Consider the following 27,280-nt stretch of genomic DNA (forward strand, 5'->3'; position numbering starts at 1 on the left):
ATTATTCTAGTTGGAAATTTCTCTTTTTATACCTAGGACTTCTTATGCTCACACAGGCAAGTTTGTTTTTGCAGAAAGCCTAGTTGTGGATTTTAAAATAATCCGTATCTGTTGAGAATCTAGAGGATACTGTAATCTCAAAAGAGAAAATTTTGAGACACATCAGTCTTATTGCCCAGCCTGAGCAGCATGACACATTGGAAACAGGAGGAAAGAGTCTGAACTTAGGTCCTATTGAAAAAAAAAAATCCACTTAGAACATTGTGACCATGATTTTGCAGTTTGTTTTGTTTTGTTTGGTGGTTTTTTTTGTTTGATTTGTTTGTTTGGTTTTTTTTGTTTGTTTGCTTGTTTAAATGTAGATTTCCCTTCCTGGACAAATAAAACACATCAACCATATAACTAATTTATTTTACTAATCACATACCGGTACTTCCGTTGTGATGTTTTTCATGGAACTAATACTTACTCAAATGCAATATATGTCAGAAGAGTTGCTGCTGAGAATATAGCAGATATCCCACAGCCTATGTAAGTGATAAAGGTGAGGACCTTGGTATTCTGTGGGTCTATCTGTGTAACTGTTCTTTGAAGGTCCTACATGAGAGAGGAGGAAGAGGCATCAGTTATACCAAACACCTTTTCCAGGAGAACAACACTCTTTCTTGGTAATCAGTCAAGGAAAACTCAAAAGCACTTTGGCAGTACCACTATATCCCTGACATTAGGGGTCATGTTTACTGAGTGTACTTAGTCTATAGTCGTTACACCTCTCACTTCCTTCCCATAGCTCTTGAAAACATTGTGCTTTAAGCGCTGTAACTGTTGGGATCAGTAGATAGACAGGAGCCTGATACTGTTCCTTAATAACTCAGTACCAGGAATTCAAATGTCCTTCACGGGAAAAATCTTCCCTTTTCAAACTTTTTAGGTCCATTGCTTACAGACAAGTCTCTTTAAGAACATATAAGATATTCAAAAAAGTAATTTAGAAGTAAAAGTATTAGTAGTATTCATAATGAAATGTGCACCACCCTGGGGAGCTTCTGACATCACTTCTTGTTATTAAAAGCTCACAAGAGTCAATGTAGCTAATAATTTACAGGTGAAACCAAGGACAAGATATTGCCTTTTGGTTTTATGGTCTGTTTTGACACGCAAACTACAATTATAAATAGAATTGGTCAGGAAAATAGTGACAAAGTCAACATTTAAAGAAAAAAAAAAAACAACTGGAAGTGAAGCAGGAACATGTTGAGGATTCTTTTTCCAGTTTTCTGTCCAACTGTAATTGCCACATAGTACCGTCTGAGAATAACTGCCAGCGTTACTTCCTTATTTTAAGGACAAAAAAAGAGATCTATATCACTGTAGAGTAAATGTGTACAAATACTAATATAAAATGGTGTCCATTCTACAGTCAGTGTTAACTTTTGTCCCTAGCAAAACTATCTAGCAAAAAGAAACTAACAAAAGCTACAGAACCTGTAATTCTTCATAGTAAAGGGAAGGAGCTGTATGCAGTTTTTTACACCCTGTCCCAACCTTATATGATGGTTTATATGTATACAGAGAGTGTTACTTGAAAATAATTTAATAGCTAAATGAAAGTAAGAAAAGATTATTCAAATGGAAAAGCAATTAAAGGGGTCAAAACTGTGTAAAAATCTATTGGAACACAGCCTAAATTCAAAGAACTTCTGCCCTATTTCCTACTGCCACAAAAGCATTTGGGGAAGAGAAGGGATGCATTGAACATATCCTAAAGAAAGCCCTTTTTTTCTCCCTGCGAGGACGAAAAGTGAAACAAGACCACAATTTAGCTTGCAAAAAGACAAAATTTTTTCATATCTGCATGATGTGAAGAGAGCAGCTCTGTTAAGAAGGCTTTGGAAGGCCAAAGCTGAAAAAGTCAGTGCATGCGCCTCCCTTGTGCGGTTCAGTCATTTGTGTCACTGCAACAAGTTAAATAAAAAAACAAATACTTCCACAGCATTGCTGTGATCAGGACCAAACAGCACTTCTTCGGGCATGTTTCAGAGACCAAAGCATGTCTGATGGAAATAAATGTTTCAGCCCATTACTAAGCATAAAAAATCACCACGTCGTGAAAATACAGCAGTATCCCACCTTTTTCACGTTGGGATTTTTTTTCTGTCTGCAACGCTTCACATGTGCAAATTGCTAGAGGAATCACGCAGCTGAGGCTGAAGTGCTCTATATGGTTCCCTTGTTCATCTCCCTGAAAAACTATGCTCTACTTGTCTCAGCCACCCAGATTTGGTTTAAGGCTCTGATAGAGCACGAGTTACACAGATTATATTGGTAATGGAGACGACAGGGACTCCCTGCACTTTAGGATTCATTAAGATATTTTTTTCTGTTTTGCTACTGGAAGCATTAGTACTGGGCTTTGGTTTTACAGACCATGACTTTCTTTTTCACCAAGTCATGTCCCACCTTGGAAGCTGGATGTTGTAATATGCTATTTGTATGTTGGTATTGCTCAGAAGTCTCAACCCCAGGTCTTTTGTGGCATAGTATTTTCAAAATTTAGCATACTCTTATGGGCACATTTTATTTCTTATTTTAGAATATCCAGCCACTTGTAAAGAAAATAATAATAACCATAATAACAATAACAACAACAGTAATAGTAATGATAACAACAGCAATAATATACTTTAATTACTCACTTTATTAATTATCTCAATCCCAAATCCTTATCACTAGCTATTGTTGTAATGAATAGAAAACCTTAAGACAGTAAGGGGGAAATTATGTATTATTAAAAATCATGTGGAAAAAGAATAACCCAAGTAACAAAAATGAGAGTTGTCCTGATCCAAGACAAAAACTGCACTGCAGTTCCTAAGAAAGATAACCTAGTGAGCAGTGAGTTTACCTACCATTAGGACCCCAAAGTGTGTGAGGTGGTTGCATAAACAAATTGTCCCGTTTTCATTGGACTCTGGGTCCACTTGGCAGCCTGCAGGGTTCCAGCCACCATTACCATCTGTGGAAATGAAACAGGAGAAACCATACTGTTCAATAAACTCATGCCACCTTCTAACAGATTTCTCACTTCCTCTTGAGCAAGTACAGGAGTCCTTTCTCAAATTGAATAAGTGAACATCAAAACCAGGAAAGAAGCAAGCATCAGATTTCTTAGTTTCTGCAGAGAATTGTACCAGATGAGTGTCCCAGTAATGGACTACTGAGCAGAAGCACTAGAAGGAGATCTGAAGCTTTTCGGTTAACGAGGGATAAATGAGATCTACTATGTGGATCATGTATTAAGATACACCTTATTTTTACTCAACAATAAGATGGTTTTATAACTCCCTTTTACCACACTAATGTGGTATCAGCACCTGCCTCCCTCCTACTCATATGTCTCCAGGCACATGAAAGCATTTAAGCCCAGGAATACAGGATCTTGGCCTTCCTCTATGCATTATATAATGCAGAAGGACAGAGTGGATAGTCGCAATTACCCTTTGTGGCCTTAAGAAAAAACATGAAGTAAACTATCTCCTACCTGCCCCACCTGAACAGAAAATGCTGAAAAATAAGTAGAGAGATTTTATTTTTAAAAAATAAATGTTAAAAAGCAAAATTTGTATCCCTGATTACTTCTCCATTCTTTTTTTTTCCTGCTAAATTATGAACTAATTTTGTGAAATAGTTTTATGTTCTCTGAAATTTGAAAGACATTTTTTCACAACTCCAGGCAAAATCCAGCTAATTATTGGACTGACCCTATAACATAATCTCAAGTCCATAGAATCACAGAATGGTTTGAGTTGGAAGGGACCTTAAACGTCATCTAGTTTCAACCCCCCTTCATGGGCAGGGGCACCTCCCACTAGATCAGGTTGCTCAAAGCCCCACCCAACCTGCCCTTGAACACTTCCAGGGATGAGGCACCTACAAGTTCCCCAGGCAACCTGTTCTAGTGTCTCACCACCCTCTGACTAGAGAATTTCTTTAGAATGTTCAACCTAAATCTCCTCTCTTCCAGTTTTAATTCATGACAGAATATCTGAAAAGTCAGTGAAAGTGTTCCAAAACCACTTAAAACTCTTTACACTGAGTAGTTTCTCCCTTTGTGTTTCTCCTTTAATATGCTTCTTCAGTTTAGCTTCCTAACTAGTTTTTTTTTTTTTGTTTTGTGTTGGGTTTTTTTTTGTTTGTTTGGTTGGTTTTTGTTTTTGTTTGTTGGTTTGGTTTTTGTTTGTTGTTTTTTTCTGCATTCTTTGCAGTTCTGCTGTCCAAATTTCCTGCTTTCAGATACAACTTTCTTGCAAGACTCTGTACTAAACCACTCAAATCCTGCTGCTAAGGACAGTTCTTTGCTCTCTTTATCTATCATCGTAAGGAGAAGTAACATCTCAGTAATGATCTCTAAAACAGAAGGATATAAAAAGGCATCCCAGGGAATGGCTTTGTCTGTGCAAAGGATTAAGAGTTTAAGTTTCACATCAAACATGGTTTAGGCAGCAATGAAGAATGAGCTAAAATGATCCCTTGTAAATGTATGTCTCCATATGGGAGCTCTTTGTGCAAACTGTCATCTATTCGCCAGGTGCAAGTTGAATCTCTGTCTAAATTAAGTTTGTGGAATGTAGTTCCTAACCTACCATGGAAGAAAAAGCAGCTCAAGGTTTGTAGCAGGAACAATCTCATAATTAAACATCCCATCTTTTTTTAAATGGCTAATTAAAGTATGGCTAAGAAAGGTTTATGTGTCTGATTAGAATTACTAATTTGCACACACAGACAGATCAGTGAAAAGCTGCTATCAGATACAGAAAGCTAGAGAAAATTGATTAACAAATTTAAAATGTTAACTAATTTTCCATACAAAACTTTTAGTAAGAGTATTTAACATCTGCCACTACAAGTGACCTTACTAACCAGAAATGTTACAGTCTAAAGATTTCACCTAATTCTGCAAGGACTGATTAAGAAGGAAGAAAAGCCAGGACTGTAACTGATTTTAAAACCTAGACAACTTTATTCCCCACATAAAAGAAATTACAGTATTTTTAAACTTACCATTTTTATTCATATCCCAGAAGACACAAGTAGGCTTAGGATCTTCCTAAGAACACATTAAAGTAGACCTTTTATACCTCTTCAGACATAAATCTCATCAACATATACATTTACAAAAAATATTTTATTAGATATCTTTTTACTTAATAAGCAGAAGATTAAATATTATATGGAATACTGAAACTTTGTCTAAATGTAAAATAAGTAGAAAGACGGATCTGAGCAGATTATAAAATCTAGAGCACTTCTGCACTGTTCCTTTTCCACATCCTCAGAATAATGAAGTTTTATTGTCTCACTGAAGTTATCCATGAGTATGATGCCTTTACAGAGCCTAATGTGAAGGTTGTTTTGTGTGACTTTAAAACAATTATTATAATGAAGTGTAAGGTGAAGTCAATTGAACTGTGACAATTACGAACCAGGTTCTCATTACATAAACAATATACTTCAGTATTACATTTTAGCATCTTCTTTCTTAATGTCTCTACTGCTGTTGTCTCTTTTGGAGTAGCTACTGACAACATGTCAGAGAACAGAGTCAAGCTCCTGTTTTTAAAATGAAACAGCCTAAAGGTTGTATTTGGCCCATATTTCCCTAAATTAATTGTAGTAATTTTTAATATCTTGGTTCTGTACATTCTTCTTTTGCTGGAAACCACATACCCACAAAATAATTTGGCCAACTATTACTAAAGCAAAGAATTTAAGTCATTCTAAAGTTCCAGTGTAATAAATCATGTCTCTGGTCATGAAAATGGTCATGAAGAGAGATTTTGCCTTATTATTGGCATGGATATTGCCTCTGAGTGGCAGAATCAACAGTCTTTCAGATAAATGTTAGATTGTGAATGGAGTAGAAATGTGTGAGAATGGGAAAGATTATTTGTTTTTACTTTTTGCCTACTTGCTTTTCTTCTAGAGTTTTTATTTCCATTTGAGTTTATGATCTTACTCAAAACCCATCCAAATCACTCAGGCTATACACTCAGCCTTTACTACATATAATCTGCATTCCTGTTCCTCTGAATAGTCATTCTCATCTTACCTGAATTTTGGTATGTTTAATTGTAATCTTCACATAATCCTGAAGATCCTGAATGGTTATGTTTCCAATACTGCATGCCACCACAAAACTGGTCAAATTGGCAGGACTTTCTGCATCCTTTGAAAGGTTCGTAAAAATACAATAAATGCTTACGCAGCATATAGCATAAAAGCCAGAGTACACAGTTTAATTTTTGCAGCGTGCCAGAAAAAATAAATTGTCAGCATTTCTAAAGTTTTGATCACGCAATGTAAGAACACTGTTTAAAAAATCAAATTATGGGTTTGCCTCATGTAAGTTTCCCTATTTCCCTTATGGTCATAAAAGTATATAGGCACAATTACAGAGAGAGGTTAGAAGGCATAAATTCTCCTTTTAATCATTATGTCTGATGCAAACAAAATTATAACTCAAACAATGTAGCAGATAACAACCCATGATATGATTAGCTCATTTCCCTAAACAAGAATGAACTAGCTTTCTTATCTTATTGTTGACGCTATCCTTTTTACTAGATGTAAAGTCTTTGGAAAATAACCTGTTTTCTGTTTATAGTTGCTAAATCATCCTCCATCTTACAATGAATGATTAAGAAGTAGTTAACAAATTCAAAGCCATGACACGTGCTGCAGGCTATAGTATTTTCTACAAGGTCTTATTTGATGGAAATTTAAATAGAAGATTGACTTTATCAGTGAGCAATGTCATTTCTAACCTGGAAAGAAAAACTACCAGGCTGAGAATTTTTCAAAACAGAAGTTTTCCTTGGAAACTAATGATGTATTAGAATGGAAGTGCTTTGGAAATATTTTTTTCTTTTAAGGAGCTTTCATTGAAACCTGCATGGTTACACGCCTGGTTGGCCTTCTGGGAAGCTAGGAAGCTTGATCACTGCGTGCAGCAGACCTTAGGTCAAATGAAGCCTATGGTCACTCTTTTTCCCTTGAAAAATCTGGGCTGCCAAACTGAAAGCCTCCTGCTTCATTTAGTCTAGGGTTTTGTTAGCCTGAGAAGACATCAGCTATCTGCTCAGCACTGGGCTCACGGGATCCCACTACTCATGAGAGACAGAATAATTTCAGTTACTAAGTGCTTATTATCCTGAGAAGAATATTTCATTTCTTAAGAACACATCCAAGAGTTTTCATACATAGTATTTCAGATTATATTGCAGCTTTGTGACATAATTCCCTAAAAACTTAAAAATGGCAGAGGAATGAAAATGCAGATTTCTAGACAGTTCTTAAGCATTCAATTAAGAGAAAACCTCTTGACTGCCACCTAAATTTCAACATCTGACCCAGTCTATAAAAGCCTTTGGACAGATTTCTATGGGTTTCAGTGGATTCTGTCTCTAGCAGATTAAAAAAAAAACCTAGAAGGAAATTTCAGATTGTCTCAGTAGGGAAGGCAATTTATATATATTTTTACTTCTCCTTAGCAAGGAATAGAAATAAACTCTGCATTAAAGTAAAGTACAGATAACTGCTTATTCAGCTCAACTCAGGTTTTGGCTAATAAAATATATAGAGGTATAAACTTAAGCAATGCTGAGGCTAGTGTCAATAATGGCAATCTGGTCTAGTCTAGGCAATCATTGCAATTACTTATTTATAATATTGCACATTATTTTCATGGCCTCAGAACTCAGTATGATCCTTTCAATGTAACTTTAGAGAAGCTCTGGATGCCTCTTGCCTGGAAGTGTTCAAGGCCAGGTTGGATGGGGCTTTGCGAAACCTGGTCTAGTGGGAGGTGTCCCTGCCCATGCAGGGGGGTTGGAACTAGATAATCTTTAAGACCCCTTCTGATTCAAACCATTCTGTGATTCTCTGGTATGTAAAAAGATGTCTAGAATTGAAGTACCCAGTGTACGGTTTCTTAACATAGTCAATGAAAGGAAGCTGGCACATCCAGGGCATAATCAAATTTACCTGTTCTATATATCTAGGTCAAATATGGGTTCCCTAAAAATAAATATCCATTTTAGAGGCTTTAAGATATCCTGCCCAGTCTCCAGCTTCTACTGCAGATCTTACATCTCTTACAGGTTCCTTGTCAGGTCTGCCAGCCAGTGGTACCTTTGTACCTTGGGGTGCCTCAAACTGCACTGTGATCCTATACGCTCCTTTGTTTAGAAAACTGATGCGTACGCTGCCACTAGGATGAGATGTGTCACACCTTAATGGTGTCCAGTTTTTTTCCATCAACTGGCTTTGAAGGCAACTCATGGACAACAGTTCAGGCACAGGTGTATACATTGAACACACCTGCCCTGAATAGCTTACATCATTTTTCATATAGTGTTCTAAGTAATGTAACTATCAGATTTTAATGAATGACAAGATGAAATGCACTAGCATTCTCTCAATTGCAATTAAAAAAAAACCTTCTAGTGCTGTAAAGTATGATGTTTCACTGTTATGTTGAATGATTATAAGAAATACAGCTGATAGCAGTGGCATTTTCTAAATTGCTATTGAAATAAAGGTATTTATTAAATATTTTTATACAAAGCATAAAGTTATTGAGTTTGAGATGGCATGTGGATCTATTTTTAGGCTTTATTTTTAGCTTTTATTTATTCATTTTTCAGACTTGCTTTAATTTGAGACTTTAGAAACTGTGAATTTTACACATTTTTAATTAATTGTGTTGAACATGTTACCTATTAATACTTTGAAAAAGAAGCAAAAAATGGAAGGTATTTTAGTTGCAAATTTAAATGTGAGTTTTCCTGTTTTTTTGCATTTTATTGACTTACTAAGTATCCCACAGAAGCACATTCTAGCACCATTAAAGGGCACATTCTGATTTTATATGATTTTATGCCAATATGACAAGCCTACATCTGTATTCTTCTGATTTCTTTATTAAATATATCCATCCTGTTTTTCTCAGAAGCAGACATAAAACAAATACTATTTTAAATAGTTAAAGATACTTTGGGACGTATTTCAGAAGGCAGCTGAGGGTCACGGGCATTTTCTTGCCTAGACTATCTGAAGAATCTGGATACACTGCCAATAAAAACGATAATATAGGGACAATACAATACTAAGGAGTTCTGCGGATGCTCAAGAGCCAAAGGTCACTTGAAATACTAATGGGAAAACAAACACAAATCCTCTGAGTCTCAGGCTAGAGTTCACTATGAAACAATGTTCCCTTCTTAATTACCTTTTTTTTTTTTTTTTTCAAACTAGGTATGGTTTTGGTTGCTATTTTCAAGCTGCAAACTCCTCCTAATTTATTTTTTTTTGCATCTATCATGCAGGAACTATTCATAATTACCGTGAGATGGGACCCAAAGGAGAAAAAAAATCAACCTTCTTGTGTCCCTTCAGTTTTTAGGTGCAAGTATTGTTACACTTAGTCCATTTTAAAACATGGTTGGCTTATGAGAACACACATAGGAAAAGAAGAATAGTATGTATAAAAACAAATGTTTTTTCATTCCAACTGAATGTCAGTAGTCAGCCAGATGTTAGTGCCAAACAACTCTTTAAGGAAGAGAGAAAGAAAGAGCACTTGGCAGTGTTTAGGCTAAATTCCCTTCTGAAAGAGAAGAACCTGGCTCCACTGAACATCAAGGACCTATATGAATGCATTTTAATAAAAGTTATGCCCTTTAAGAGGCCTTGCTGCTTTACTTTGAATACAGGCAACTGGGATCTGGTTTCCTACAGATTACCCTGAGAAAAAGTTTATCTCATATCTGACAGGAATTTGTAGTCAAATCACTGACTTCAGTTTCACTTGGGCACTTCAGCCATTTTGTCACTCTGAACATAACACTGTCTCTAGTTCCTACACCTGCTACCACCTTCTCATTCCTCTAACTCGTAAGATGCTGTGAAATGATTCCACTACACAAATCTTCTGGCAGCTGCCTTCGACTCACTTCACTGAAACAACTTTAAACATATTAAAGCTTACCTGAAAAAGACCGTTTTTATTGAAGAAAGTAAACTGAGCCCTGGATATAACTTCAGACTCCTCTTGACTTAAATTATTCAGTAAACTTGGTGGCAGAACAACAGAAGCGATGGCATTTGTCTGATCCTTGTCAAAATCTATCTGTTAAATAAAAAGAAGCACATGTTTAAACAAAACCCAAACCATCCACTGTCCACAACTGGGCTCACACCCTAACACAAAAATATCTAAATGTGGGACTAGAACCAATGAACGCTAATATGCCCTGTACCTATGTAAAAGCTGATGCAATAAATAAATAAAAGGCTAAGGGCATTTTCCCACCCTTCCAGCATGAGACCAGACTTGTGCTACAGGAAGGTATTAGGCAAAACAAACAATCTAACAAACACTGTTATAATGATGATTTGGAAATAAAAGATGGCAATAATGGCAGACATAATAACATTCAGTAGCCTTCAATATACTTTTCCTCATACCCAGCAATGTTGAGAACTGAAAAATATGTTCTGAATCCTTCATTCTTGATTTTTATTATTTGGTTTGATCTGCACATCTGAACTAATTATCTTATGACCTTTTCTAGTTTCTCTGTTACAGAAGGGAGATTTGAAAATAATTATTAGTGTTACCTATCTATATTTATCATGCTATGTAGCACAAAAAAGACTTTTTCTGCCATCAATATAAGCTTTATAAATACTGGCAATGTGTCAGACAGCTGAAAGGTGTCCATGGCACAGGAATGTAAGAAGTGAGCAGGAAACAAATGAGGATGCAAACTTGCATTTCATTATCTACCAGTAAACACTTCTATGACTGCATGCTCTCCCACCATGGCAGACTCAGGGTGTGCCACCCTACCTATCAAAGGAAGGGGAGCAAGCCATCCCACCGTGGCTCTGTAATAAAACTGTTCAAGAATTCTATTGTGCGTTACGGAAACTCACATTCTTGACTTCTCCAGAGGCAATTTGGTAATGTATTTATACTTCTCATTATCCACCGTATGATCCTAAAAGAACCATTAGCCTTAGGCCACTGACAGATTTGCTTAACTTCTAATTTTTCACGATTTACTGTGAATAAATGGCACCCTTGGAAATTAGTAAGAAGTGGTTTATAGGTATCTCCTGACAGGGCTAAATGCAGTTGAATAAAAGGTTTTCAAAGGATAATTCTGCCACATTAAACAGAAAGTCTGTGTGTGTGATAAAGACGTCCCATTTGGTATTGTCTGCAAATACAGTGGAGGAGGCTTCAATAAAGAAGTATGGATACATTACAGGAACAATTGAATAATATGAATCACCAAAATCTAGCTTAGTCAAAGGTTTGGCAAGAAACATAAAGACACAGTGGACTGAATTCGAATCTTTCCAAATTGCCATGGATACTTTTGCTTGATACCTACTTTAAGAAAAAAAATATGAAATAAAATCTGGAAATATTCTGACATAGAGCTTGAAGAGTTTAATGCTCCCTGATGAGCCTGGGATAGATTATCACATCATTGGTGAAAAACCCGGGCTTTCACAAGGGAATCACCATCCAGCAAGGATAGCAAATATATTTCCTGATAGGCATGGAAAATATAAACAGTGACCACACAGCTGCTGCAGATTTTCTGGTAGGAAGGATGCTAAGAATTCTCAATCAGGTGTTGGAAATGTAAATGTTTAAGAACAAATTCATATTCCAATAGGAACATTACAAATAATTTGTCAGAGTTTGGATTTTATGATTGTTTAGACAGTGCTGTAATAAATGATTCCAGCGTAAGAAAATTCCTGGATGTCCTCAAGCCACAGATGTTGATTCTTATTATGCATGTGAACATCTCAAACCTGACTTCAGAATTTTTCCTTTTCTTTTTCCATAAACACAGAATGAAATCTGGAGGAGAACCTCAAAGAATAATCAGCTATTGAGCTTCATTAATAAGAGAGCTAAACAAATGTAGATTCACAATCATAAAAAATATATAGTAAAATTGATTAAAAGAAATTTCAGCAAAACATCTATGAGCATAAATATGCGAAAACTCAATTACATTATATCAATTTGTATCTATTTAAACCAGAGTTTGAATTTTGATCCAAAATCTATATACTACTTTTTATAGCACTGTCTTCATTACTGGTTTTGATTTTTACAGTACATAGTACTTTATAAAATTATCAGATGTTTATTATGGTTGTTGTCTTCCAGTTTTCAGTGGGAACTAATTTGGTTCCATAAGATGATTATAATCTAGTTACTAGTCTTTAACTGTTTTTATAATGCCATGTTTTGCTTGGACTCTGATTTAGTTCCTCTGGCCTAAACAATAGGATCATTTGGATGTGGTGTTGGTGAATATGGTTTAGGGGAGAATTTTGTAGAGTAGGGACGATAGTTGGACTGGGTGATCCAAAGGGTCTTTTCCAACCTGAATAGTTCTATGATTCTATAAATAGTAGGCTTTTTCTTTTTCTTTTCTTTTTTAAATCTTTTATATATGTTTCTCCAAGTGACGCTCACTGTATGTGAATGGTTAGACTTTTAGGAAACTGAGATTACATTACCTCTGTCAGAGACTTCTTGCATAAAACAATACTTTGAACTACATTTTAAAAAACTTTTAGATGCATTAAGATGCAGACAGGCACATAGCATAATTCAAAAAGCCTGGGCACCTCATTGTTACTGATTTCAACAGAACCTTTGGAATACCCCAAGAAGTGCTCATGTGCATCTCAAATGCTATTTCATAGCTTTTAGATGTCTGAGCTTTTCTATTAGTGAAAAAAAAGAAGAAAAATATTTTTGAGGTGATGACAAATATCTCAACTATAGCAGCCTGTATAGATAGATACTGTAGAATTGGAGACCATTTTGCATTTTGAGTGATCTGTGTTTATTTTTCATGGATAGGCTGGTCAAACCACATGAATATCTTGAACCACCTCTGACATCCCAAATGGCACAAGCCACTTACATGTGCACATCTGGATCAGCCTTAGGTCTCTGTTAGCAGTAGGTGTTTAAACTGTACTGAAAAGTTGAAGAAATATTGTACCTGTAGAAATCTACACGAAGATACCTACATTCATGTGTCTTATTCTAAAGCTGAAATGCATCAATGGGGTTGGGTAGCTAGTGTACAATGGGTAATAAAACAGACTGTTAAATGCTATTTTCCCTTTCCATTAGTAAAACAAAACAAAACAAAAAAACAAAACATAACTAAAAAGGATAAAGTCTCCTCCGGATTTGTAAGCAAATTACTTTTCAACCTTATGGAATATGAATTTATCTGAGTTTCCTGTCACTCAAGGAAATACTACATTAATCTGTTTGGATGATTGCAGGAAAAAGGAAATAGAAAGTACGGGAGAACTGGGAGTTGTAAGTGGTTTTAAAGGAACTACAGTAAACACATTTGGAACAACATGCACATTTCACCTTTAAATACAACTGCTTGTTCCGTACCTGGAAATCAGAAGCATTGTTCTGTGGACTGACACTGAAAGAACCACCTTTGAAGGAGGTTGAGTTTACAGAAGACACTCCAAGTGCAAGGTTTCGTGTTGATATACTCATTGATGGTCCAGTGAAATGGATCTTTAAAGCCAAGGCATCAATAGTTTTTAGAGCTCTAAAAACAGAAATAATTACTCTAAAAACTGAATGGAGAAAAAAAACCCCAACAACTATGTTTTCTGTATGTTCTCTATGTTTAAGATGATCCTCATACTATTGACTATGTTTCTATCGCCCATCTTTGTATTCACAAGGAGATTGTCACACTGTAAATTTATGCATCTCTGTTGCAAACAAAAACTTTTGATTGACAGAAATTATGTGACTACATTTCACTACTCCTGAAATAATTTTCCAACAGTACTTGAGTCTACACTGTGTCATTTATCAGGAGACTTCCATCCAAATACTATATCTTTGTCATGTACATTAAATTTAGTACAAGAAGAAATATTTGTATATCTAATTTGGAAACCTGTTTTTGATGGAAATCAGAAAAGTTTTATTTTTGTGCTACAATTGTTTATCTACATATGGAAGGACGAATCATTCCAACCTTGCAGCTTGCTCTCAGAAGTTTATCTCATATGCAGAAATACTTACTCTGAAGATGATGCTGCCAATACACTGTCTGAACTGGTTAGAATATTGGAAAAAATTGTCACCACAGTAGAACCCAGGGATTCATCAATTTCTTCATCGTTCACAATTTTTTTGAGCTTCTGCACAACATCATTTACTTTGTCTGAGGTTAGCTGCTGCCCTTCACCAGTGAGATTCAGAAGGTGATTGGCTATATCTGCTGCATTTTCTGTAATTGTATACGTAAAATGAAGTAAAATATTGCACAAAAAATAATAATGATAAATTATAAAATAATGCATATCAGTCCTGCTGTACATGGCTTCTCACATGAAATGATGTTTTCATATAGCCTGACTCCAAGTACTGAATCAACTAAGGTAGGTGGCCAGGTTCCCCAAGGCCCCTCTCTCAGTGCAGAAAGACAAAGAGGCTTCTCCAAGAAATAACTTCAGAACAGGAGCTTATTGTAGGTGCTCTGAATTACTTATGAGAGTATCATTCTCTTCACTAGCTCTGACAATAAAAAAGGGGCCATCAAATTGCTGTCAATTTATGTTATTACTCCTTTAAGGCCAGAAAGACATCTAGGGGTATTTTGCAAATAAATCTGGAAACGTCTGATTATAAGCTTAGTGAAGAGAGTGGAAGTCTTTCCACTGGCACATACAGGCATCGGAAATATTTAAAAATTTGTCTGAAACTGAGTGTCAAATTGAGGCAAGCTACCACCTGTCTCTATTCTTGCTTAAATTACCTGATGAGTTTGATTTATTACATTAATTGGTATCCAGAGCATTTCATAGGTGGAAGGAATTCAAATTGGTGCACTTCCCCAGAATTAAAATATTTACTTTGCACTGATTTTTTAGAAAGACTGTAAAAAACTTAGCATAAAGTAGGAAGGTATTCCTCCTTAATGTAATCTTATAGTAAGCAGTAATGAAAGTCTATAAAACTACTCTTTTAGCCAAAGACCAAAATTAATATACCTACCTGTGCAATTTCTAAGATCAGGCTGGCCCCAGTATGATGTATAATTCTGCAATCCCAAATAGCTAAAGAGGAAAAAATACAACATTCACATGAAATACAATAGTGAAAATATGTAAATGTTTCATAATTCCTTTGTAGATGTCAGAGTGTTCCGCTTTTCTGAATTCACAATTTTCCTAGCAACATGGCCCCTAGTGAAATGAAATATGACAGTGCAAATATGTGATCAATTAAGTGACAGTGCTGAGAGAAACCCTATTTCTTTTGGACAAATTCCCAGGTGATTCCTATAGTGAGTTGATAAAATGCATCAACGGAAATTTTGGCCCTGTATTTCAGGGAAGACCCAAATGTTGATACAAACTACTATGCCCCTATTATGACCAAATCAGATGCTGTTTCTATAATTTCCCTTTGATGAGGGGCAAATAAAAAAATTACTTTTTTTACAAAATGCTTTTTTAGAAAGCCTTACTATAGCAAAATACTGTAAAATGCTACATCCAAAATTAATCACAGTTTTTCTCAGTTTTTTTTTAAAGACATTCATGTTCTAGTAGCATGACAAAGGCAGGACAGAGAATGGGAAAAAGTTATCCTTAACTCAGTACAGAATAGAATAAAATTATTCCCCAGTTGATCAGTAGAAGCACAGCAGAAGGCAACCTTCTACTATGACATGCACAGGACTAGAAAAGATCAGTAGAAGAGGTTTCTCTTCTCTCTAAACACATTCCATCTGTGCTTCATACTGGGAAAAGGTAGAAGAGGCAGAGGCAAGGAAAGCAAAACACAGTGCACAACTCAGTGGGGTTTTTTAATGAAAAGTGCTGTACACAGAGAAGCAATTGTATTATATAGAACACAAATGAACAATAAACATAACCACTACTGAGGCACCAAAGGCTAAATGCTTTAATTTTTAATGATTTTGAGGCTCTGATATAAAAACAATTTCACTTCTGCACTACTCACTGTACAACAAAAGTTGGTCTATCAGAATCCAGGAGTTCTTGTACAAGATTAAGAGGCTGAGGAAGTGACTTAGTTAAATATGATGCTGGTTTCTTTCCTGTTTGGCACAGAACCTCAAAGCTGATTCATATCCATGTTGCCATACTGTTTTCAAAAAGTAAAAGATCTGGTCTTCTCAGAAAATGTTCCAGATGCAATCTGGGCGGAGAAGACTACTATATTGCATTCAATGGTGATCATCTTAAATACCGAAGAAATAGACTAACATTGCATCATCATAGCCATGCTCAAGGCATTCAAAGGAGATCAGAGCCATGTTTTTTTGGTAATATATCAAAGGAAGTAATAATATTCCCATTATACAAATGGGAAATAAAGATACAGTGTTGAAATATTTGTAGATGTTCACAAAGAAAGTGTACATTAGGGAAAATTTATCCTAAACCTTAAACCCATAAATTCTCATCTTTAAAGCATAAGATTATTGTTGTCTTTAATTATGACTAATTACTGGCAAATTGCTTGCTTCACAGGATTTCTTTTACTTTCCCTTAATCAGATGAGAGGTTCTGGATTAAGCCAAATACAGATCTCATCTTCATAGAATTTTCTTAAGAGATTCTTACACAAGCCAGAGAGTAGTAGTGGAGTGTAGCAAATGTGAAACTTTGTTTTCAGTAACAGAAGTATCATGACTTGAAGAAAGCAGCTTAATTTTGTAAGAAGGTGCTGTTTTTATAGTCACTTTGACCATGTACTAATTTGGGCCTCAATATGCCCTACAGAAGTTGTAGATGAGCTTTCTTCTTCTTCACCAATGACATTCATCTCTTACTGCACACACACAATCTTTCACAGTACAGAAATAATCTTCCTGAAACACAGTATCAGCCAACAGCAACCACTATGGAGGATAAAGTGAAACTATCTATATAACCAGAAAATTGTCTTTAGAGCTCTCAGCTTCTCAGATATTTGAACACCTACCAGGTTCTTGATGCAGTCTGAACTGAGCTCCCATGGCATAACGTGAAGTTGGTCACAGTCGGTCTGGTATCTGGCCAAAAATAGTTTGGAGGGTTTTCTTCGGCTAAACATTTTTCTGTAAGAATAAAAATATAGCAGTGTTAATGGTAAATTTCTTCATCTAATTGTCTTCCATTTCTTGTCATCTGCAAATCAACCTGTCTATCACACCAAGCTGTCTTCAAATGAAATGCTTTGTTATCAACTGTAAAGTAGTGATAATGGAGGGATGCACAACATCTACTGCTGCTGCTTGAGGGAAAGGATTGAACTTGCATGCTGCATTCACTTGCACTCCATCAATGCCCAACTCCTCCCTCCCAAGGGAAAGGCAATCTCTGGAAAAAGTTGAATGGGAAAAGATCAGAGCTAAAAGGAGATTGATTAAAGGCTGCAGCTGGCAGGAGCAAAACCAATAGGGTTGAGGAGCAGGCATGAGGGGCTTTGGAGGTCCAAAATGTCTCATTATAGTTCTGGCTATAAATCATACTTTATCCTCAAACTGCTAGGGAATCTGTAAGGAATTGTCTCAGCCTCTTTGAATCAGCAAAATACTGACTAAAGCAATCTTGACAGCACTGTGTGTGTGTTAAAAGAAGAACCTTGAGCACAGTTTTCTGAGATTAGTAGAACAATAAGGCCTAAAGTGACAATATAAAATCTGGAACAGTCACACCATTTGAAAATGTGTGATTATTTAGCACAGAAGATGTTTATTTATGAACAAGCAAACAAAATCTGTTGTGTAACAAAGCTAAAAACTACTTACCCACTGGATTGACATTCACAGTATGAAGCTTATATCCTCCTTCCATGGTCCCATTATTATTTATGAGCTTCTGTCGGATGTCTTCCTCTTCTAAATTGATGTTGTTGGTAGAATTATAAACCAGAAGAGCCAAAACTTCAAAACTGTAAGGAAAATCATCTGAGTGTTTGAGTCAGAACAGCAGAGGCCAAATGTGTGGAAATAAAAATATCTGACACACTCTGCTTTTATGAGCAGGGAACAGTGTCACCAAGACAATGTTTCTCTTTATCTGTAATTTTTTTTTTTTAATATATAGAGCTATGATAAGAAAGCATGGTTGGGAAATTTCATCCTCTACTTACCGTTAAAAATCACCTCATCAAAAGGGCTAAGAAATGTTTTCAGAAAATTTAGATTACTTTGAAAGATATTAAATTATGAAAGCATAAAGTTGTGAGTTCTAAACAGGCCCTAATTAGATTTTAAAATCTGGTTTCTGATGGCTTAGGAACTTAAGACCTCATTCATCACACCTGACAAAACTTGTCAGGATGGGACAAGTCATCCTCCAGAGGGTCTGTCTCTCCACTGACTACAGAGAAGGACTAGAAGATTAACAAAGAACAGACGTCTAACATCTAAATGTCTTAATTTTGATGGAGTGAAAAACACCCTGACATACTTCTGGATCTTTTGGTCCTAATTAGGAAAGTCTGGTTGCTCAGATGACTAATTCAAGTTTGAGCAGTAATAGCTGTTTTGTACTGTAGCCCACTGCTACTTTCTTCAGCATAAGAAGTAGTTCAAAGTGCTCAAGTCTCTTTCCTGTGAGAGAAATAGAACAGTCCCACCCTTGTTCAAAACCATAGATTTTCTGGAAGGGAAATAATGAACAGAAAAGCAGTTCTAGCAGGACACAGGAAAGAAGCCCAGAGTAGAAAGCTCAAAAAAATTGTTCCTGGGACACAGAAGACACACGTTGGAGAAGAGAATACCCAAGAGTACCCAAGTATTGCTTGGCTCTGGCTAGTAGGAGGTGATGCTACCAAAACATGGAAAGTTGGATCTCCACGGGAGCCAAAATGTGGAAAAAAGGAAAAAGCAAGCCTGCTTCGGCTGTCTTCATCTACCCTTGCCCTTGGATGCTCAGCAGCCTGAATAAAGACAGATCTTCATGGTGTGTGAGCAGCTCCTGGCATCCTGGGAAGTGGCAGCACTGCCAGCACACATACAGTGAGCAAAGCACACACCAAACCCAGCTGCTTTCGCCAGCAGCCCCCAGTGGAAGAAAGCAGCTGGGAGCTGAAGGACCTTGTGGTCTACTTGAAAAAGAGTAGGAGGAAAAATGTACAAGGGGGCTATATGGGAAAGGGCTAGTAGGGTTTTGAGGTACCCCCTTCCTAGACAGACCAGGGCTTCATTCCCAAAATTCTTCCAGAAAGACATTCCCATGACGACAGCTCAGAGTTGCTCAGAGTTGCTCTTTCTAGAGCAGCTTACTGTACAGATGTTGCTCTTAGATAGCAGATTTAACCCTCTTTGTGTCAGACAAAATTCTGAAAACTGAGTAACTCCAGCCAAAACTTCTGAAGTACTCTCAGTGAAATGGCATTAAAAGAAGCAGCATCAGAAAACAACCTCTCAGTCAGGGAAAAACAAAATTAAAAATTAAAGCAAAGCCTAAACCTCATTGAGAAATAATGAATGTGAACTAAATATTCCACACATTTCACTGCTGCAAATGTAAAGAAATATAAAATAAACCCAGTCCCTGGATGGTAGGGTTTTTGTTGGTTTTGTTGTTGTTGAACACCAGTACATTTTTTTCTTGCCACATCTGCTGTTTTACTAGTGACCTGACTGAAGAAAAAAATGTGACTACTTGTTGGCTTGGCTTGTTTTTTCTCCAATGGATGTATTTTAGCAGAGAAATTCCAGCTATTTCTGGCCAGGTTGCTCCTGCCCTTCTCCCAGAGATACTGAGTTCCTCCTATAATTCCTTTGATCTCTGTGGAGTGTTTAACAAAAGGCAACAGCCTCAGTAGGGTGGTTTTGCATCAGCAGGCTCTTGCTGTATAGCTCAGATATATTAAGAGGCACAAGTTTATTATGGCATTTATTTTTAGCAGAAGCATGGAAATTGCCTACAGGATTGCCAAATCCTCCAGCCCTCCAGCACTTCAGCCCCAGAGTCTCCTGGCACTTAACCATCTTTCCTAAAAGCTTTTGGCTTCACTCATCTATTCCCTTTACTTCAGAAGAGGAAAACTTAATACACTGATGCCACTCCCTACCTCAGCACTTTGGCTGCAAGGCAGAAGTCATAAGTGAATGCTCACTGCTACTACTATGGTGCTTATTGCAGGACTCCCAACTAACCAAAGTTATATTTAGTATCCATAACTGTGGAGAGATAATGGCAACAAACCAGAATGAATAATGATAGATGAGGTAGAACTGGTTACAGTTATCTAAAGCAATTATAGAGAAAAGCATTGATTATGAAGAACTGATAAAAATAATCTGTTAAACCACTTTGTTATTTGTTTTCTGAGAAACTCTCAAGAGCACAAGTCCTGTATACTGTGCAATAAGAGCCTGTTCCATATTGTGATGAAACAATTTCTATAAACTTTTCAGAATGACTCATGCTAGCTTTCCTGAGTAAATAATACCTTTTAACTTGACAGCTGACGCAATATGAAGCTGAGTGCTTCCTTCCACCTTTGTCACATTCAGATCCCAGAACAAGAACAATTTAGTGCTGAAGAACAAAATAATTTTTGATTTGGGAAACACTAGGCCTACACTCCAATAAATGGCAATGCTGCCATGCTCTTCTGGTGTCACCGGATTAGCCCTGCCGAACCTTAAATCTTTTATTGTGTGCCATATAATAGCAGATAGATTCTCACAGCAGTAATCAATTGCAAATTACACATCACCTATAATAACCTGTACTGCTTATATTATCACTGTCAATATAAGAAAATGGACTGTGGTTTAGGTAAACACAACAGGGATAAGTATTTATGCCTCTCTTCTCTTTGACTGATGTGGTGACAGCCGGAGCAAGCAGGAAAGCAGGAGATGGGTGTTTATCCCACTCTGTCCTGGTCCGTGGAGCTGAGCTGACTCAGTGAGAGGAGTGTACAAAGCTGCATCCCCATCAGAGGCGCAGGAGGTGGTGGGGCTGCCTGCACTGCCCCGGCATGTACCACAAAGCCGGCTTTCTTCTCCAGCAGCGTGACTCAGAGCTATTCCAGGACAGAGTGCCTCACACGGGCTGTGGTCTCCCTGCTACGCCATGCGAGGAACCTGAAGGAAGGATTAACAAACCCTGCGAACCGTGCAGCACAGACTGTCTCATACCTGAAGATATGTGGTTGATAATTGGCAGTGAATATTTCTCCTCTTGTTTCAGCAGACTGGCTGAATTAATACTGAATTAGTGTGATTGTCAAACTGCTTAACAAATCACTATTAATTTCCTTTCATAGTTTATGTTATTTCATTTAAACTATGTAAAGAATAATTTTTAAAGCATCTAAGTTCTTAGGGAATGTAAATTTTGGGTATTTAATTCCTAACTACTCTGGCATATTTTAAAAAGTTTTAAGATGTCAGCATTACATTCTTTACCAATCTTGCTGGCAGCACAGGTAGGCCAGCAAAGTCACCTGTCAACACTACTAACTTCTTCACATTAAGTGGACAGACATAAAAAGAGGTGAATATTGCATAAGATGTAATACAAACGAGCAGCAGACAGCATGTTAGAAAACACACAGAATGACACAGAAAGAAATTTTAAGGTAGAGGGAAATTAAAAGCATTAAACAAAACCATCTGAGTTGTGGATAAACTTCTACTTGAGGCAATTTTGACTGTGATACCATTAAAACATTAAGAACAAAGAGTGAAAAAATTGGACTGGGCATAACAGACACCTCCAAAGTAATGACAAGGATGAGGAGGTCCTTTTCTCAGCAGAAGGTGACATTACAGAAAAAATATCAAATCTGAGGGCTTCAGGACATGAAAATAAAAATTGCAACTACTTTTTGGAGTGCTAAAAAAGCCAACAACAACCATCCTAAGCCTTTCTTTTTATGTAACGGCCACTGTACCAGATCCCTACTGTGGGTAGCATGGTCATGCCTCTGTGCCTGTCCTTGTGTCTCCAGACTTTGCACCTTCTTGCAGATCTGGTGTGGGAACAAAAACAACTACAGCTTTTCAACAAAAAGCATTTATAATTTATTATTTGGTATGAAGATTATTCATTATTAAAGAATGTAGTAGAAAGGCAAAACAGAAAGGGCTGGAATCCCTCACATTTCAACAGCTGATCTTTGCTGAAATGAGTTTTTGGTTACGCTTGAACTATGTTCCAAAACAACAAAGAAAACTTGCATTCCCCAATACATCACTTTCCTGCAAATGGCAACTAACAATGTCAGGCCTGCATTGAATCCAATTAAAGTCAGTGGAAAGACAAAGGAAGTCCCTGGGTGCTGGATCAAGAGCAGGCAGCTTCAGCAAGAGATTAAGAAAGGGATCATCCTTTAGTCACTGGGTAGGAATTCCCAGCTTCCTTCGTCTACAATGAAGGCTTTTTTTACAGGTCATGGACACAAGATGCCACTAGGGCACTGTGGAGAAACCTGTGGATTTCTGCTTGGCTTTTTGTTGGTCCGCTTTTCAAGCAGAAATATTGCACATAATGTACACATTGTGTGGCATTTTTAAATGTTTCTCAGCACTGGTCAAGGCTGTCCCTTACTGCCTTCCTTAACACTGAAGCGGAAGTTGGTGGGAGCAGAGGTGGGCCAGGCTCCCATGTTTTTCCTAAAAGCTCACCAGTGGAAACCAGGATTTTTTTTAGAAATAGGAATAGGCATTTGGAATGTGTTAATTTTTAACAAGAACAGCATTATTATTTCAGAAAGAATAATTTGAAGCCACCTACAAAAAATGCAAAAGCCTAATATTTTACTCAGCAAAGATACTTAGGACTATAAAAACAAAATCACGCTGCCCTGATGTTTCTAACTTCTGTCTAAAACTATTACACAATCTAATTAGTTTAAATTTTATCCAAGTGCATTAAACTTTCCATTAGGCAACACAGCATCCAAGAACACAGCATGCAGGAGCCTGAATCTGCCTCACTGACACTGGTGGCAAAACTCCCACGGACTTAAAAAAAGCAGGACTAGGCACAGGCAGCTCTGACTTCCTGCCTTCCTCTCTATTTTCATTCCTAAGAGAAGTTTAGTGGTCTATACACAGATTGCTACCACTGTGGTTTTTAATTTGGATGAGTTGTTTAGCAGTACTAACATTAATGTTGTTTCACATAATAGAAGCAATTGAATACAGGTTATAGGCCAAAATTATGACAATCAGGTAGTTCAAGATGGAGCAAGAACCATCTTATCTGTTAAGTGGAGAAAAGGTTATAAATTACGTGGGCCTGAATTCTCAAAATTGCTTGCAAAATAAAAGAAAGGAGAAGCAGGGGAGCTGAACTGCTTAATAAAGACCATTTTCCCTGCTGAGGGAGTTCTGTATTAGTCATCCAACAAGACCTAGGATCAGTAGGATCCTTCTGAGAAAAGCAGCAGTCACAGAAGTTTATTATAACACTGCAGTGCCTTAAAAAGCAAATAATAAATAAAAGAAACAAATGCATTTCTAATTCATCTACATAAAGAACACAAACAAGCTTCACTTCCAAAGGTTTATGCAAAACAACGGGAGACAAAGAAACAGTTACCTCCCTAGACCATTCTGAACTCCTGTCCACTTTACTTTGAACAGCTGCCTTCTCATTAAGAGATAGAAACAGTATGACCAGAGGAAAAAATTACACACAGACACAAAGTCAAGTATAGCTGTGATAAAATTCTGTCTGTTAAAATAGTTAATAATCTACCAAAGTATTACCTTGATATACTGCTTTCATCCAGAGACCTCACAGTATTAAAGGTGCTGATAATAATATGCACTTTTGGACTTGGCACTCCGTCTTTCATCACCATGTACATGAACGCACAATAAGCACAGTGTAATTTGGATTTCTGCAGCTCATGGAACACAGCAATGAAGGAGTAACAATCCACTTCCATATTTGTTTTGTTTTGCTCTTCTCCAAAATGCAGTACAGTTTAAAATATTTATTTAGAAAATACCTATTTTTAACATGCCCAGAAAAGCAAGCTTCCTACCTCCCACTTCCAGCTTATATTTCTTCTCTGAATCATTCTCAATCAAATGATTCTGCCTTTCACTTGCAAGAAGACTAGATGGGGACCCTGATAACAGAAGTTCCTTGATAAGATAGCAGTGTTATAAATAAGGGTTGAAGCAAAGCAAAATGCATATAAAAGGTTAGGAGATGTTGTTTTGGTTTGTTGTTTCTTCTGGATTTTTAACATTTATTTAAAATACTAATCCAAAAAATAAGGAAAAAAAATGATACTGTGAATTCATGTAAAGAGAGGAAAAACTTCTCAGAGGGTAATTCTGAAGGATTATGGTAGTGCCTTAAAAGTAAGAAGGCTATGAATTTGTGGAAAACTCAGAAAAGAGACATAAGGTTTAATGAGCTAGACTATGATTAAAATGTTCACTTCTGTAAAAGGTAAAGTTGAGGCTGTGAAAATTACAGGTTAGGTCTTAAATTTTAACTGTGGAGAGAAACCCTGTTCAGATGAACATCAAAGTAAATGGACCACAAAGCATTTAAAAACAAAGGGAAACAGTGGAATGTCTAATACTGCAAGAGATTTACTCTTGACTATCTAAAATAGGCAAATAAGAAAATCTTTCAGAAATAGTTTACAGGAATATTTAATTAATAGAAACTGTATGAAATCGCACTGTGAACAAGTTACACACAAGGACTCAGCCATAACCTCTCAGTGGATCACCTGAATAGTGATAAATTGCCATTACTTTCATCACGAATTAAAAACTTCCAGCCCATAAACTGCTAATTTTTTATACTCCAAAATGTTACTCTGGTGTCTTGTAGGATTTCCTTAAAAAAAAAAAAAGAGTTTGCTTTCTGGTTCTTCAGAAATTCAGCAGATTTCTTCCTCACAAAATCTTGAAACAGCTGTTTGAACCTCAAAGAACTGGAAACCTGATCTCTAAACCCAGTAACACTGAAGACTACTGAGAAGCTGATCCTTCTTTTGTTTCAGAAAAGAAGAAGTGTACAATAACAGACATACTCAGAAGACTTAAAGCTGGGAGAACACCAACTTTCCCCAAATGTTTGTCCTATAAAACGCAGGAAAATATATGCAAGACATGACAAATGCAAGAGAAAACAGCAAAAAATCTTGTGTTTGTATATTTTATATATATATATATATACATATATATATATAATATACATACAAATATAAATATATATGTAAACAGAATGTGTAAAAAGTGTAATTTTTCTTAGTCACATACAAAGCTCAATTAAATTTTTGGTTATGCCTGTGTCACCCCAACCGGGTTACTAGGTTAGGCAGAATCTTTTGTTGTCGTTGTTGTTTTGTTGTTTTTTAATTAAAAAAACCAACATGCACAGCATAACAATCCTGATTCCTTGGAGAACAGTAAAAATGTGTTTGACATTACTAGAATTTATACTCAATTATTTAGAGTTATGACAAAACACTATTTGGCCTTGACACAAAGTGCACTAGAGCCCATTAGTTTCTCATTAGACCAGAACTCCTGTGAAAAACTTTATGACATATTACGAACATGCAATTCTGTTGCTTCAGAAATTACACGATGTGCAAAGTAAATAGGAATGGGGTTACTTCCCCATAACAGTTTTACACTATTAGAAGTAATTTAGTGCCATCTTCTTTATATGTCAGAAAGGGAAAGGGGAATTACTAGAATAATTTCTCCCTCTTCATCTCCTTTTTATTATAGACCAGGAAGAAGAAACAACATCAAGAAGACAAGAAAGATGGAGGGAGGTGAGATGAGAAGAAATCATGTGTGTAGTCTAGGGGAGTACAGATGCTGGCAAGTTGGGCTGCTAGTCATGCACAAGATGTAGGAATAGGGATGGGGAAAGCTTTACAGCAGTCTTGGATTGTTGGTAAGACCAGAGACATGGTCTCCACTTCAAAGGTTTTGCTGGCATAACCGTATCATTTAGAAGTGTGAAAAAAATCCCGCCCACATTACTACACCCTACTGTAAATGTAGGTCAAGCAGCAAAATAGTCCATTCAGAGACTGAGCTTACACTACACCAGTTAAATGGTTTTGCCAGTAAAAGCTGTCTTTCTGCTGTGGGTGTGTGGGAAGGAGATAGTACCTTTTACAAATCTTTTCATGCCTTGGTAAACCATTTAGAAAACTGGAAGCATCAGTAATTACTTTCTGGTGGTAAATCAGGAATACCGGGCTATCTCTGAAGTAAAAAAGCCCAGCTGTTATATCATGGTAGTTCTCTGAAGTCAGCAGTTAAAGTCTTCCTACAGGACTTTTGCCTACACTGCGAACAGATCCATACCAAACCTACTTTTTGGCCTTCCTCACAAGACTAATTATGTTTTGGTTTTGTCTCCTTCATTTGGTCTTAAGATTCACTCACCTCTCACACACCTCTCAGAAATTAGCCTGTAGCTTTCAAAGAAATCCCCTGAGGCCAAATTTTTAGGGTGTGTGACCCATTTAACTTTCTGTGGCCACCTTTGAGGCTGTCCCAACTCCAGTGACTGAGCCCAGCAGAAGTCAGGAAATGAGAGTATATGGTAAATAATTTAACTCACAGTAGTTTGGCTTTCAACTTCAGCTTGATTTTTCAGTGTTTTGCATCTCGTAAGATGTCTGTTAACTCAAAAGGCTTTGGTTCAAGATAACAAATATAATGACAGTGGGTAGATACCAATGTACCAAAGCTTGTTCCTAAAGAAAGCAGGGTGCGCCATACCACGTATATATGATATGTCCATTCAGTTTTGTGACAGATGAAACCTGAGCTCTGAAAAAAATGATTTGTTAAGGTTTAAAGCTCAGTAGGTTTGAAACAAAACAAACACGATAACCAGTATTAGGTTTCTGAGCACATCCAGAGCACTTGGCTGACTCGGCAGTCATATATTTACTGACTGGCAGCATATGCCCAGTAATAGACAAAGAATCCAATAATAGACAATAAAGCCTGTTGTAAAACCACTTGTAATAGCAGGCACTGCCTCTGTCAAGAAAATGAATTTTAAAATGTTACCTTTTAAGACTTCTTTTTTCTCTTACTTTCTCTTTTGTGGGGCCAGGGTGGATGCTATAAAAGAAATAAACATTAATTAGGGTGGGCTAATTCTCAAAAGAAACACAGCATAAACATCT

General features: G+C 36.7%; 1 protein-coding gene across 5 annotated transcripts in view; it reads right to left on the reverse strand.

Annotated features, from left to right (window-relative positions):
- The window catches only part of ADGRG6 (adhesion G protein-coupled receptor G6), a 112,389-nt gene that overhangs the window by 18,037 nt on the left and 67,072 nt on the right, over positions 1–27,280 (reverse strand). For all 5 annotated transcript variants that reach the window (XM_051615217.1, XM_051615221.1, XM_051615218.1 and 2 more), the window contains 11 exons: positions 27,162–27,215; positions 17,922–18,064; positions 17,114–17,228; positions 15,152–15,213; positions 14,177–14,384; positions 13,523–13,688; positions 10,049–10,189; positions 6,110–6,226; positions 5,062–5,107; positions 2,910–3,016; positions 470–597 (listed from right to left, as the gene is read on the reverse strand). In XM_051615217.1, the coding sequence (XP_051471177.1) occupies positions 470–597; positions 2,910–3,016; positions 5,062–5,107; positions 6,110–6,226; positions 10,049–10,189; positions 13,523–13,688; positions 14,177–14,384; positions 15,152–15,213; positions 17,114–17,228; positions 17,922–18,064; positions 27,162–27,215 (1,287 nt within the window). The remainder of the gene's footprint in view (positions 1–469; positions 598–2,909; positions 3,017–5,061; positions 5,108–6,109; positions 6,227–10,048; positions 10,190–13,522; positions 13,689–14,176; positions 14,385–15,151; positions 15,214–17,113; positions 17,229–17,921; positions 18,065–27,161; positions 27,216–27,280) is intronic.

This window comes from Apus apus, chromosome 3 (genome assembly GCF_020740795.1).
Source record: "Apus apus isolate bApuApu2 chromosome 3, bApuApu2.pri.cur, whole genome shotgun sequence".
In the NCBI taxonomy this organism is placed as follows: Eukaryota; Metazoa; Chordata; class Aves; order Apodiformes; family Apodidae; genus Apus; species Apus apus.